This window comes from Xenopus laevis, chromosome 1S (genome assembly GCF_017654675.1).
Source record: "Xenopus laevis strain J_2021 chromosome 1S, Xenopus_laevis_v10.1, whole genome shotgun sequence".
Taxonomy (NCBI): Eukaryota; Metazoa; Chordata; class Amphibia; order Anura; family Pipidae; genus Xenopus; species Xenopus laevis.
Genome location: NC_054372.1, coordinates 146,992,971 through 147,007,535, shown reverse-complemented (window position 1 = coordinate 147,007,535; position 14,565 = coordinate 146,992,971). Strand labels below are relative to the sequence as shown.

General features: G+C 40.7%; 1 protein-coding gene across 1 annotated transcript in view; it reads right to left on the bottom strand.

Moving 5' to 3' along the window:
- The window catches only part of tmem132d.S (transmembrane protein 132D S homeolog), a 419,848-nt gene extending 408,381 nt beyond the window's left edge, over window positions 1-11,467 (bottom strand). The window contains exon 1 of the mRNA XM_041580339.1: window positions 10,187-11,467. Coding sequence (XP_041436273.1) covers window positions 10,187-10,262 — 76 coding nt within the window. The 5' untranslated portion in view covers window positions 10,263-11,467. The remainder of the gene's footprint in view (window positions 1-10,186) is intronic.
- Window positions 11,468-14,565: the final 3,098 nt, after the last annotated feature.

The following is a 14,565-nucleotide window of genomic DNA, read 5'->3' as shown; positions in this document are numbered from 1 at the left end:
TTGCATCTTTATGGTGCTTAAGCTTGCCTATCCCTGTCTTACTATTTAGGAAGTCTTTCACTTGATTGCTGTGTTACCACCCAGCCAGTATTTCACAGCATAGCTACTAAGGGGTATATTTATCAAAGAGTGAAGTTATAGATCGCCACAGTCCTGTACAGTGAAATTCCACCACTCTCCATAAATTTCAATGGGATTTTTAAAGAGTATTAACAGTATCAATGGGTGAAAGTGAAAGTTCATCATTTGATAAATAGGCCTTTCAAAATCCCATAGAAATGAATGGAGAGTGGCGAAATTTCACTCTAGCGGACTGTGGCCATCTCTAACTTCACTCTTTGATAAATATACCCCCATATCTTTAGCTAGGCCAGGGGCTTAATTCCCCATCCATTCCTCACCTCCCTAAACTGCTGCATTAACCAACCTACCTATTTATCCCTAATCCCTACTTCCACCACATCCAGCTCTCTAGACCCACCATCAATTCACCCAATACCCAGCCCAAATTGACCCATTATATTGCAACTGCAACCTTTCCCAGCAAAGGTGGCAACTCTCATTGCAATTTATTTTTTATGAAATATATATTGATTCTGTTATACACAACTCATGGCTCAGACCTACAGGGCTCTGAATCAATCAGAAGATAGTTCTAGCAAGTCAGCTCTACTTTGCAGTCCTGCAATATAACAGGGTATATTTAAATCCAAGGGCAAAAAGCTAATTTGGGGGTTCACAGCACTGAAATTAATGTTATTCCAGAACAGCAACCAATCAGAGTTAATTGCTGACTGGCTGCTGTGGGTTATAACTGTAATTAAACAAATCCAGTTTTATGAATTCTCCCCTAGGAAACATTATTATTTAACATTATTCTTTTGACATTGAAAGGAAAAACACAAAGAGATTTAATGCCTTGGTTAGAAGTAGGAATTAAATTCACACGAACACACTAAGGGTATATATATATATATATATATAAAAATGCGTGTAGTCCGCACACCATGAAATGGAAATAACCTGGGTGCTAGTCCAAGTAAATAATGTGTAGCAAGCGTAGGATGACAGCACTCCAAGGATTTGACAAACAAAATATGGTATCAAAAATAGAATAGGTTTATTAGATCCGACGTTTCAGTTCCCTGAAGAAAGTTCCTGTGAGGAACTGAAACGTCGGATCTAATAAACCTATTCTATTTTTGATACCATATTTTGTTTGTCAAATCCTTGGAGTGCTGTCATCCTACGCTTGCTATATATATATATATATATATATATATATATATATATATATATATATATATATATATATATATATATCTTGGGGCATATCATATTTATGGTCACAAAAACAGTGTAAGCATTGCTGTAAAGTCTTTAAAAAGCACAGTTTTAGTCCTGACAAATTAGTGCCATGCATCAAAATTCTGTTAGTCATCCATTAAGAGATAACTTGCCGAAATATTACAAAATTATAAAAGTCTCTTGTCCAAATGACAATATTATTATAAAACATATCATATCAAAAATAATCCACAGAAGTGCACATTATGTTTAAAGCACCAGCAGGGATGGAGCAATGGGCACATGGTGTTTGGGAGATTTTGTGACCATTGCCAGAAATCACCTGGAATTGGTTCCTGGGAGGTTGTCATCTCTATTCACTTTTGGTACTCTCTTTCTACAGGGACTCGCTTGGTCTACAGGTGTGTGGCACATGTTGGCATAAAAAAAAGTTCTGCTTATTATTTAGCATTGACCCTGTTACTGTAGTATTGTATTAGCAGAGTGCCTGCTGGGGCGTCGATCCCTCAAAACTGCTTAGAATTACTTATACTAGATGTCCCATGGAGCTCAGATTGGCTAGCTGGCATATTCCACATACTGTAGTTAGGGAGAGCACAGAATTTGCCCTTTCACAATCTGGCATTACTATTAAAAATGGTGTTAGATCTCACTGATCTTTTCAAGTTAGCATCCTCCAGGCACTGGCTTCATAAATAACCTCAGAAAAAAAAAGCCAAGGAAATCTTAGGCAAAGAATCCTCTGTCCCTGATTGACTCTGGAGGACCATTTCCTACTAGAACTGTTTACTCTATGTGGATTTCTGTCCCACACTGCCATCTATTGATGGAAACTGGTTATCACTCCATGAAGGTATGTAGGGCATGTAAAGGCAAAGAAATAAAATCCCATTTTTACTTTCTTTAATGAAAAAGAAACCTATCTCCAATATACTTTAATTAAAAAATGTGTACAGTTTTTATAAGAAACCTGACTGTATGCAGTGAAATTCTCCCTTCATTTACTACTGTGGATAGGAATTGTCAGATGGTCCCTAACTGCTGAGCAGGGAAACAATCATACTTATGAACAGCAGGGGGAGCCCCCGCCTTACTTCCCAGCCATGCAGAACTCAAGCAGCTTTGTTTATGACAATCCCTAAGCAGCCCAGACCACACTGAGCATGTGCACAGTCTTAGTCTTGCAAAGATATTTAACAAAGTTACAAGATGGTGACCCCCTGTAGCCAACTTTGAAAGCATAAATTATTTGTTTGATTAGGCTTGTGGTGCAGTAAGTTCATGTTTCTATTTAGTATACAAAATACAGCATTTCTAGCCTTATTCTATTTTAGACTTTACATGCCCTTTAAAGGGATTCTGTTGTGATTTTTATGATGCAGTTTTTATTTCTAAATTACACTGTTTACACTGCAAATAATTCAATATAAAATTTCATTCCTGAACCAGCAAGTGTATTTTTGTAGTTGTAATATTGGTGTGTAAGCAGCCATCTCAGGTCATTTTGCCTGGTCATGTGCTTTCAGAATGAGCCAGCACTTTAGGATGGAACTGCTTTCTGGCAGGCTATTGTTTCTCCTACTCAGTGTAACTGAATGTGTCGCAGTGGAACCTAGATTTTACTATTGAGTGCTGTTCTTAGATCTACCAGGCAGCTGTTATCTTGTGTTAGGGAGCTGTTATCTGGTTACCTTCCCATTGTTCTTTTGTTAGGCTGCTGGTGGGAAAGGGAGGGGGTGCTATCACTCCAACTTGCAGTACAGCAGTAAAGAGTGACTGAAGTTTATCAGAGCATAAGTAGGTGGGAAACTGTGTAGCCCCATGTCAGATTTCAAAATTAAATATAAAAAAATCTGTTTGCTCTTTTGAGAAACGGATTCAGTGCAGAATTCTGCTGGAGCAGCGCTATTAACTGATGCATTTTGGGAAAAAAATTCCTATGACAGTATCCCTTTAACTTTAACAACACCTTTAACATCTCCGGGTGCATTAACAGAGCAACATCCTAGTTTTCAGGCCCAGATTTAGAAGGTCACAAAGACATGGACAGGAGAGTTTTGAGGGCAGCATGCCACCAGTTACATCCCTGTTGGTTCCAAAGCACTGGGGATGTGCAGAAGATTTGATCATTTTAAATTTCCTGGGTTCCACTCACCAGTGCTATCTAGGGTTTCCACCTGGCCGGTATTTACCAGTCTGGCCGGTAAAAATTATGGATGATCCCATTGTTACTAATAGAGAAAAAAGATAAATATATAGGAAGGCCGGTATTTTTTTCCAGAAAAGGTGGTAACCCTAGTGTCATCAGACCCGTCAAAGGAAATTTGCGCATGTGTATTAGTTAAAGGTTGGGGCTGGGGGTGTTTAGTAGCGGCTGGCCAAAACAGTAATTTTTAAAGAATTTTTTTGTTAGCTGAAAAGCACCAGGAATGGCAATGTCAGGTTTGTCCCATTTATGCTAGTGTGAAACAACAGGAGTGGATTCAGGCACATCATAGGCACCATTTGGCATAGTCCTAAGACTCAACAGCTAGCGTTCAACTTAATGCCTGCTTATACGAGGCATGGAGTACATCGCACAATGTTTTCCTCTAAAATTCCCTGCTATAAAATAGAGGACTACTAAAAACATTCCCTAATGTAAGTAAATGAGGGTCATTCTATACCTAAGTTAATCCATGCAACCCCCTTGTGCTCTTTTAGTGACCTTTTACATATGTGTTAAAATCATTGAGAGAAGAAATTCGGAGAACCGCAACACCGGACCATTTAAAGATTGATATCTTTATTCATCAATATTAAAAAACACACATAGCATTATGGGCCTGATGCGTTTCTGGGCACTTCCACCCTTCATCATAGGCTTGTGCTCTTTTAGTGGCCTTTTACATATGTGTTAAAATCATTGAGGGCCTATCAGAAGGATGACATACAGGTCCAATTCCAATATGGCTGCCTTAAGTGCACAAACCTGCATCTCAAGCGCCCCTAAGCAAACAAAAAACAAACCTATTGAAATACCAGTATTTGTTTTTTAATAGAAAAATATGCTTTATTATATATACTGTATATAATAGAAATATATAATAAAAACTGTACATAAAATCTTTTCTCAATGTACAATACTGTACAATAATAAAGCTTACAGGTGGAAGGGGGTGGATGGGGGAAGGGGAGTGGGGTGGGGATAGTGGAATTGATTTGCCCAAAGCTTTATTTTCCACTTAAACAGACAGTAAGGGGAGGATGGGGAGAAGGATAGGTAGTTAGTACTCTTCTTCCTCAAGGCTGTCGCAGATGTTGTAGTTGTGCAGCAGACTGTGAATCAGTCTGCGGCAGTCTTGGATGCTTGCCCTCCCCCTCCGCAGAATGAGGCAGTTCCTGGAAAACCACAAAACATCTTTAACACAGTTCATAAGGCGCCAGGCTTCTAGAACTGCCCCTTCATTATGCGTGTCCTGAAATAATCCATAGAACACCGCGTGGTAAGTAAGGAAGTTCCTTGGCACACAGTCTTTGAGTTCATGTTCCAGGACATCAAGCAGGGTCTGTGTGAATCCGCAATCCCAGAAGACGTGCATAGATGTTTCTTCATGAATGATGCACCTTGGGTAGTGGTGGTACCTACACAGGTTACGGGCATGCATGAAGGTCCTAAGGGGAAGTCCACCTTGGATAGCCATCCATGAAATGTCCTTGTGCTTGTTTGTCAGTCTGTCTAAAGAGACATTCTCAAAGACAAGTTTTTATGGTGTCAGCAGGGAGCCCTGGAATAGACTACTTCTTGTCTTTTGCTCTGATCAACTTGTGGATTGTCTTTGGCTTCCAAGTCGGGCTTGACTCCCTCCAGTTGGTGTTCCCTCACAAACATTGTAACATCTAGGTAAAACCAAGGGGTGTTCCAGTTTTAAGGGTAGGTGCTGTCCCACTTGCCCCACCCTAACATGCGCCAGAGTGACAACACGAGAAATCGGGACATGGAGCTGCCAGCAGTGTCCTTGTCTTTACCGGTGATAGTCTGGCGGATGCAGTTACACACAAAGAAATTCCTTAGGAGGGCGGGGATATCAGGTACTCCCTTCCCACCTTTGCAGGGCTCCTTGTACATAACTGACCACTCTACTCTGTCCATCTTGGAGCCCCAGAAGAAGTGAAACACTGCCCTAGTGATGGCCCTGCAGACAGTAGCCAGAGGTGGCCATGCGTGGGCCATGTATTGCAGAACTGGAAAGATCTCATTCCGCAGCACGAGTGTCTTCCCTTCGATGGTGAGCTCGCTGAGGCTCCAGAGGCCAATCTTTTGTCTCCCTTTTTAAAGTCTTTCATCCCAGCACTTCAGAGCAGTGCACTCACCACCAAACCAAACTCCAAGTATTTTGATGATACCAAATTCTTGCTACAGTTACTGTGGAACTGAAGTGGTGTCCCAATTTCTCGTGCTGTCATGGTGTGCAATTATACAGGAATGCATTTAGTCTTTTTATGTAGAGAACTAGCCTGGTCAGGGTGAGATGGGCTAAAAGGAGCCAAAAAGCCCTTCAAGTGCAAGACTTGGTGTAAAGCCTTCTGAAAACACAAGGTATTTACTTGCCTCGTTCTACACACATAGCACTGCCTTAACACCACAAACAAAAGGGTAACTTTCACATAAGGCATTATGGGTGGAGACGGGCAAAACACTCCTTTATGACCCTTTGGCCAACTATGCAGTCAGAACTGATAGTTTTATAACACAGGTACAGCCTAATAGTACAGAACCATATATCCAAACTTTCAGACAGCCTGTTTCAATCTTGTTAGATCTCATCAGTGCAAGATATTGGAACATGGCTTCTGTGTGGTTAGGACTTGTGGAGTAGCGAAGCAGAGAAACCAACCTGGTTAGGGTGAGACGGGCTAAAAAAATCAAAAAGCCCTTCACTTGCAAAACAGAAAGTCTCATGAAAACAGATTTCTTTATGCATGTGCATTTATGTGGAACACTTGCAGAGAGCATCAGTTGTGAGGCACAGGTGTTGTACTTTCATGAAAACATTTCCAGAAGAAATTGTAATTGCGGCTGTTATGGTTACAAAGGAATAACCATAGCTATATGCAGTAACATGATATTCACTATCACCAATGTATGAGTCCACATCAGCCAGTTGGTGGTAGATTTAGAAACCCTTTAGTGTTACACAAGAATCATTCAATGTCTCATTATATATTTCTTCAAGTGAGAAGAAATCAATCAGCTGTTTCATTCTCTGCATTAGGGCCTGTTCATCTAGGCATTTGGCGCTGTATTCATAACATACCCCCCAAGCCCCAGCATTACATTGTGCCTTCTACCTTTGAATCTACTTGAATACTGGATGATTTACCTGTTGCATAGGCTTTAGCTTTAGTAAAGGTTATTGCTGGCTCAGATTCAGTCTTCCATTTACAGCCTTCTTTATCAAATACCTTCTTGTTCTACAAGCTGCTAAAAAGCCAGAAGCAGTATGTCCTGGCAGACCCAAGAGTGTGGCCCGATGTCACGAAGATGCGGCATCATTTAAAAGGGTGGAAATTGGAACCTTATCCAACTGAACCCCTGTACAGACTAAGGTGTGTGTGTCACGTGTTGGAGTGATATGATCAATTGGAGCTTAGTAAACAGCCCTGCCTTATGTTTAAAAGAAGTGATACCAGCATGGGTATTTACCTGCACTAAGCACTGAACAGAATGAAAATAAAATGTTAGGGTACAGTTGACCTTTAAAATGAGATACTCATTCATGTAGAGCTGTGCAGCCTAGTGATTGTACTTAATTCGTCTCCCTCTTCATTGAGAAATGCAAACAGGAACACTCATGTGGCAATTCACAGATTCCAATTGCATTGCATGCGAGTACTTGCACTGTTAGAGCGCTTTATAGACTTGAGTTTAAATCAAAATATTGCAATCTGAATTCATGAACAAGCAGTCAAATAACTGTTATGACATAAAACATAGGTATTGGGTGTGGTTGACTATACCATGGTCATGGCTTAAAACCAGTGTACTACAGGTATGGGGTTCATTATTCTGAAACCTGTTATCCAAAAAGCTCCATATATAATGGACACCATTTTATCCAAATCATCCAGATTTTTAAAAATGATTTCCTTTTTATCTGTAATAGTAAAACAGTCCATTGTATTTGATCCCAATAAAGATATAATTAATCCTTATTGGAAGCAAAACCAGTCTATTTAATAGTTTATTTAATATGTAAATGATTTTCTAGTAGATGGTATGAACATCCCTTATCTGGAAAACCACAAGCCCTAAGCATTCTAGATAACAGGTCCCATACTTGTACAAGTTATGAAAATGAACGCAAATATCTGGCTGGTTTCAAGGGATAACTGCATCAGCACAACTCAGCACCCATGTACAGTATATTAACACCCTCTCTCTGTACAAGCCTTCTACCTAAGGACTGAAATTAAGTCCAAGTTTAAAAAACAAAAAAACAATATAAACACCAAAAGTCCTCATGTTATTTTTTAAATTTTCCTTTCAGCAGTTGAATGGAAAGAGCAGCTTTAGAGGGGCCCTCAAGTGTACACTGTACATTTTATAATGTTTAACAAATAGCATCTATATGATGATGATAAGATGATCACCCTGCGGTCCTCCATTTGTTTCTGAGCAAGTAAGAAATCCTTGAATAATAGAAATGTTCTCCCATTAGAGTGGACTCCCAGCCTGGCAACAGAAGTGCAATGATCCCTTTAAATCTCACTGCATATAATATTTCGCTAGATAAGGCTACAAACAGCGCTCCAAAATGGTAATTATAGCTGTTGTTCACACAACATGGAGTTTAGCTACCCATCAGGGAGTGAGTGCGCAGCGAGCAACTGTCTAGTGCTGCATCACTTGCTAAATTAGGGAAATTTACTTAAAAAAAAGTCCAGAACAATCAGTTCCTGCTCACAACTGTCAATCAACATACAGAGCTTAAGGGAGAACAAAATCGATCATGAAGCAACAATGTACTCTGTGGCATGCTCGGGCTGTTGTTTTCTTTTTTAAATAAAAATCTAGAATTGAAATTAGAGCAGAGGAAAGTTTATGTATTCCCAGCATAGTTCTACTTCCTTCCCTCATTCTTCTTACTAAATTCACGTTCTCCGGGTTTAAGATGTAAAATGCCGATATGTGAGTTATGCCTCTGGCTAACAGCTGTGCGCTCAGCTCACTAAAGCCACATAAAAAGGTAGACATGAGCTTTCTAATCCTACATATGATGTTACTGTGCCAGAAACTCCCAGCAGAGGCGGAAGCTCATTGTGTTTGCAAACAGATCATAGCTTGATCAGTAGATGAGTGTATATATATATATATATATATATATATATATATATATAGGCATTACTTCTGCCTCTCAGCCTCAGCCCCACTCCTCTTTATAAAGTGAATATCAAAATATTTCCCTGGGGTTCCTGGGAAATCAGTAAGGACGGTGCCCCCTTTTTTTGGTAGGTGGGGTATGTAAATCAGGTATATACAATATGCAAGCCCCCAGCTGTAACACGGCAACCCTTTAGCACCCTCGTGTCAGTGGGATGCTGGAAGTTGCAGTTTAACATCAGCTTCATGTCTGGATATACCCTAAGTAGATATAAAACATATCTGCCAATTTAATAAGCTAGTGATGCCATGTTAACGTCACATAGGAGGACGGGCTCAAATATGAAAATGTATGAGGGGAGGCACAGATATTTAATTACCTGGTCCAAGGTTCAATCATAATGTGCACCTTGCCCTAACCTCTGCCTACCAACGACTGTGTGCACACTGCAGAAAAGTCATATAGAATATCATGTAAAGCAAGGCAATCACATGTCTTAAAATCTGGTGAAAAAGAGATAAAGTTTATTTGTTATTCCAATATATTTATATATATATATATACCCTGTGTCTAGGTAGAGCCACTTCCAACTGGGCAGTCTCAAAGTGTTACATTGAAATTGTCAACTCATATCTGATTTGCAGCCATGTGCTAGGAGGAATGAGACCGATGATTATTTCTACTACTGCAGATGAATGATCCTACAGATGCAAAGAAGCTCCAAAGTCAATATCAGCCGTACATAAGTAAGATTCATTAATTACCAGAAATACCCAGCCTATCCGGGTATGTGCGTTATTTGTCAGTATGAGACATAGAATCAGTGGAAGACACAGATACAATGATATTAAAACGTGAGCTCATTTGTGCAAGATTATTCCCCAGTACTGTGACTGCCAACACAAATGCACAAAGTTACAGCAAAAACCATTCAGTGGAAGAAACAAACATCTCCTATTGCCAATGCCAGGCCAGTCCTTTCTATTGACAGAGCCCAGGGCATCTCATCTGACCTCCAGCTGTCCAACTGTCACTGAAGTACCCAGACTTACAAAGGATTCTGCAAAGTTGTAGTTCAGCAACAGCTGGGAGCTTGTAGGATAGGCAGTCCTTTTAAAAATTCTGAATTTACTTGGCTTATTCATATAACTCAGATGTGCACCCCCTAAATACAGCCTTGTGATTCCCTAGTTTTTCAACCATCACAATGCAATGAAGCCTCCAGTAGTCTGAACTATTAACCTGGGCTCTGTGTAAGTCTCTGTACAGCTAGAAAATAAGAACTATCTATCATCTATCTAGCTAATCTATCTATCTATCTATCTATCTATCTCTATCTCTCTCTATCATCAGTCTATCATTCTCTCTCTCTCTCTCTCTCTCTCTCTCTCTTTCTATATATCATCAGTCTATTATCTCTCTCTCTCTCTCTCTCTCTCTCTCTCTCTCTCTATATATATATATATATATATCATCTCTCAGAAAGTAATGGCAGCAGGGAATGAGCGAGTTACCTCTGGAGAAGGCAGCTGCCAGGCTGAGGAGGAGAGAGGAGACGTGCAACATATTCCTGCCCGCAGATCCCCACATACTCAGATCCTTCAGCCGAACTTGTGCCTGAGCCCCTTACACACGATCAGCCCGAGAGACGAAGAAAAGCCATTTCAGCATCATGTCAGGTCCCCAGATCTCATGAATGTCTCCCGCTCGCAGTCGCAGATAATCTGTCCTCGTCTGTGCAACGACCGACACTTGCCTATAAGCCGGGTTATTGCACTGAAAAGCTCTCGCATCAACTAAAGGGAGACAGACAGAAGTGGGAGCTAAAGGCTTTGGCTGCGAGCACAAGAGAAGCGAGATGTGATTGTGCTACAAACTCCAGCCGATACGGTGCGATCCTCCACTGCTGCTGCTGGCGATTAGTAATGCACGTTGGCACTCTAAAGTTTGCTCGCATGGAGCTCAGCCCAGGATGGATCTTCCCACTGCAGGGGCGTCGCTTGGACATTGTCACTGACAAAGTCTCTCTTAGCAGCTCAAGTGGGATATACTGCTACAGCTACTGGGGATTATACTCACATTTCCTTATCTGCCTACAATAAGCAGTGCCCTCGCGGGAATGGCACTGGTGTGTAAGAGTTGCGCCCATTATGTGCATCAGAGCCACATGCCCACCCTGGCAGCAACAGACAGCTATCACTTACACTTACATTGTGCTGAGCCATGGCTTGTACATTAATTACACTGTATACTCTGTATAAATACATCATGGGCAAACACTATGGCATTCTAGGCTACACAACATGGGTGGCACTGTGAAAGCCAGCAGAAAAGTTCCCAGTAGGAATAAATCCATGGCATGGGCTCTGTCCCTGTACATTGTGCACTTGCATACTTACCCTCCCCCTGCTTTTTTGAAGTGGTACTCTCACTGAATCCACTGGAATGTTAATCCATTTACCCATCAGCCTTAGCCCCTTCACTGATGAACTGCACCTCTCAAATCCCCTTTAAAACCACAGTTTGTGAATTAATGATTATGTCAGTTTTTCAGAACCCAGGAGAAACAAAATATGTGAGCCACTAAGTGGCCTATTATTCAGAATGAAAACTCCATTCACAATAGCTCTGAAAGGAGTGAATCACAGGCAACTCATCATAGTAACCCTTTAGAATATTCTATTTACACCTTGCTGGTTAACCCTGAACAACACTGGATGTGGGAAAGGACAAGTTAATCTGAGAAATAAACCCTCTATTATATTGTATTAGATCATACATGATTTTAGCTGGAAGTTAGTGGGTCACTGTATAAAACCCATTGAGATAAATCCAAGGGAGGGAATTTTAATGTGAGTGGCTTGTGTTTGAGATTCTCTCTCAACCGCAGTTACTGCTTTAAAGGGGTTGTTCACCTTTAAACTAACTATTATTATGACATAGAGATCAATATTCTGAGACAATTTGCAATTGGTATTCATTTTTGATTATTTGTGACTTTTGAGTTTTTTAGCTTTTTATTCAGCAGCGCTTCAGTTTTCATTTTCAGCAGTTTGGTTGCTAGGGTGAAAATGACCCTAGCAATGATGCTTTGATTTGAATCTGAAAATATGAATGTAAGAGGGCTTGGATTGAAAGATGAACAATAATAAGAAGAAATAGCAATACATTTGCAGCCTTACTGAGCATTTGTTTGTTTTTTTAGATGGGGTCTGTGACCCCCTATTTGAAAGTGTCAGAAGAAGAAAGAGGCAATTAATTCAAAAACTATAAAAAAAGACAAAAAAAATAAAGTCAATTGAAAATTTGCTTAGAATTAGCCATTCTATAACATACTAATAGTAAATTTAAAGGTGAACCACCCCTTTAAAGGAGAAACAAACCCCCTATTAAAAAAAAAAAAACCCTACCCCACATAGACCCCCTCCCTTATCCCTCCCCGCCTAGCTGCTACCCCTGGCAAATGCCCCTAACTATTTACTTACCCATCCGTGCAGATTCAGAGATCAGAGTTCACGGCAGCCATCTTTTGGGTCTTCCTGTCTTCTTCAGCAATTTCCGTCAATTTCGGCGCATGCGGGAAATTGCTCCAACTGTGCATGCGCCACCATGCCGGTCTAGTTGTCAGATTACCAAAGACCCAGAAGATGACTGCTGCGAACTCCGATGCCTGAATCTGCACCGAGGGGTAAGTAAAAATTTAGGGGCATTTGCCCCGGGGGAGCAGCTAGGCTGGGGGGAGAAGGGAGGGGGTCTATGTGGGGTAGTGGGTACATTTTTTTTAATAAGGGGTTTGTTTCTCCTTTAAGTCCCACTGTCAACAAGCTACTTCAACTCAGCCAGGAAAGGGTTAATGTACATAGAGTAATATAGTTTAGATACTTAATTCAATTTATTTCATATTGCCTATATATAGTAAAAAAAAGCATGGTGTATTTTAACAAAGCTACAGCCCATTACATATAAAATAATAATCAGCCAGTGCATGTAATAACCATATGTGCTACTGGGTATAAATACAGGCAGTACAGTCCGGTACTGATCATGTTGAGACCAGCACATCCGTCACTCGTCTTATTAAATTACATCCCAGTATAATCTGCTTTGTATGTACTAAATCAATGTTTCCCATGTGGAATTCTCTTATGGGCAAGAATCTGGTAAAACAAGGTCTTGTGGGCACATAGTACATTTAAATACTCTTTAAAGCCAGGGAATGACTAAACCTACACACACACATATAATTTTACTTTACAGCAGGTATATCATTAGTTATCATTATAACAATTGCTTTTTAACATTATTTCTGCTTTTAAAGCTACCCTGTGTCTAGCTAGAGCCACTTTCAACCGGGCAGCCTCAAAGTGTTAAGTTGAATTTGCAACTCATATCTGATTTGCAGCCATGTGCTAGGAGGAATGAAGCCGGTCATTATTTCTACTACTGCAGATGAATGATCCTACAGATACAAAGAAGCGCCAAAGTCAATATCAGCCATACATAAATCCTGGTATGTGCGTTATTTGTCAGTATGAGACATAGAATCAGTGGAAGACACAGATACAATGATATTAAAATGTGAGCTCATTATTCCCCAGTACTGTGACTGCCAACACAAATGCACAAAGTTACAGCAAAAACCATTCACTGGAAGAAACAAACATCTCCTATTGCCAATGCCAGGCCAGTCCTTTCTATTGACAGGGCCTAGGGCATCTCATCTGACCTCCAGCTGTCCAACTGTCACTGAAGTACCCAGCCTTACAAAGGATTCTGCAAAGTTGTAGTTCAGCAACAGCTGGGAGCTTGTAGGATAGGCAGTCCTTATAAAAATTCTGAAGTAACTTATTCATATAACTCAGACATGCACCCGCTACACACAGCCTTGCAATTCCCTAGTTCTTCAACCATCCCTGAATGCAATGAAGCCTCCAGTAGTCTGAACTATTAACCTGGGCTCTGTGTAACTCTCTGTACAGCTAGAAAATAAGATCTATCTATCTATCTGTCTGTCTGTCTGTCTGTCTGTCTGTCTGTCTGTCTGTCTATCTATCTATCTATCTATCCATCCATCCATCCATCCATCCATCTATCCATCCCACCCTCCCTCCCTCCCTCCCTCCCTCCCCCCCCTCTCTCTCTCTATCATCTATCTATCTATCTATCCCTCCCCCCTCTCTCTCTCTCGCTCTCTATCTTTCTATCTATCTTCTATCCATCCATCCATTCCTCTCTCTCTCTCTCTCTCTCTCTCTCTCTCTCTCTCTCTCTCTCTCTCTCTCTCTCTCTCCTATCTATCTGTTATCTATCTATCTATCTATCTGTTATCTATCTATCTATCATCTATCTATCTATCTAACTAACATCAGTCTCTCTATCTATCTATCTATCTATCTATCTATCTATCTATCTATCTATCTTCTATCCATCCATCCATCCATTCCTCCCTCCTCTCTGTCTCTCTCTCTCTCTCTCTCTCTGTCTCTCTGCTATCTATCTATCTATCTATCTATCTATCTATCTATCTATCTATCTATCCATCTAACTAACATCAGTCTATCTATCTATCTATCTATCTATCTATCTATCTATCTTCTATCCATCCATCCATCCATCCATCCATTCCTCTCTCTCTCTCTCTCTCTCTCTCTCTCTCTCTCTTTCTCTGCTATCTGTTATCTATCTATCTATCTATCATCTATCTATCTATCTATCTATGACAGGGGATGGAGATCCATGTGGCCCAGCTGGTGCTGCTCATGTCGCTGGTGGAGACTGAATGATATGGAGAGAGAGACTCTGCTGCTGAGCTTTGCTGCTCCACAGCAGTGACAACAGGACCCCCTCACCCCCCCCCCCCCTGCAACTTCGCTGGGCTGGCTGTGTGTGCTGA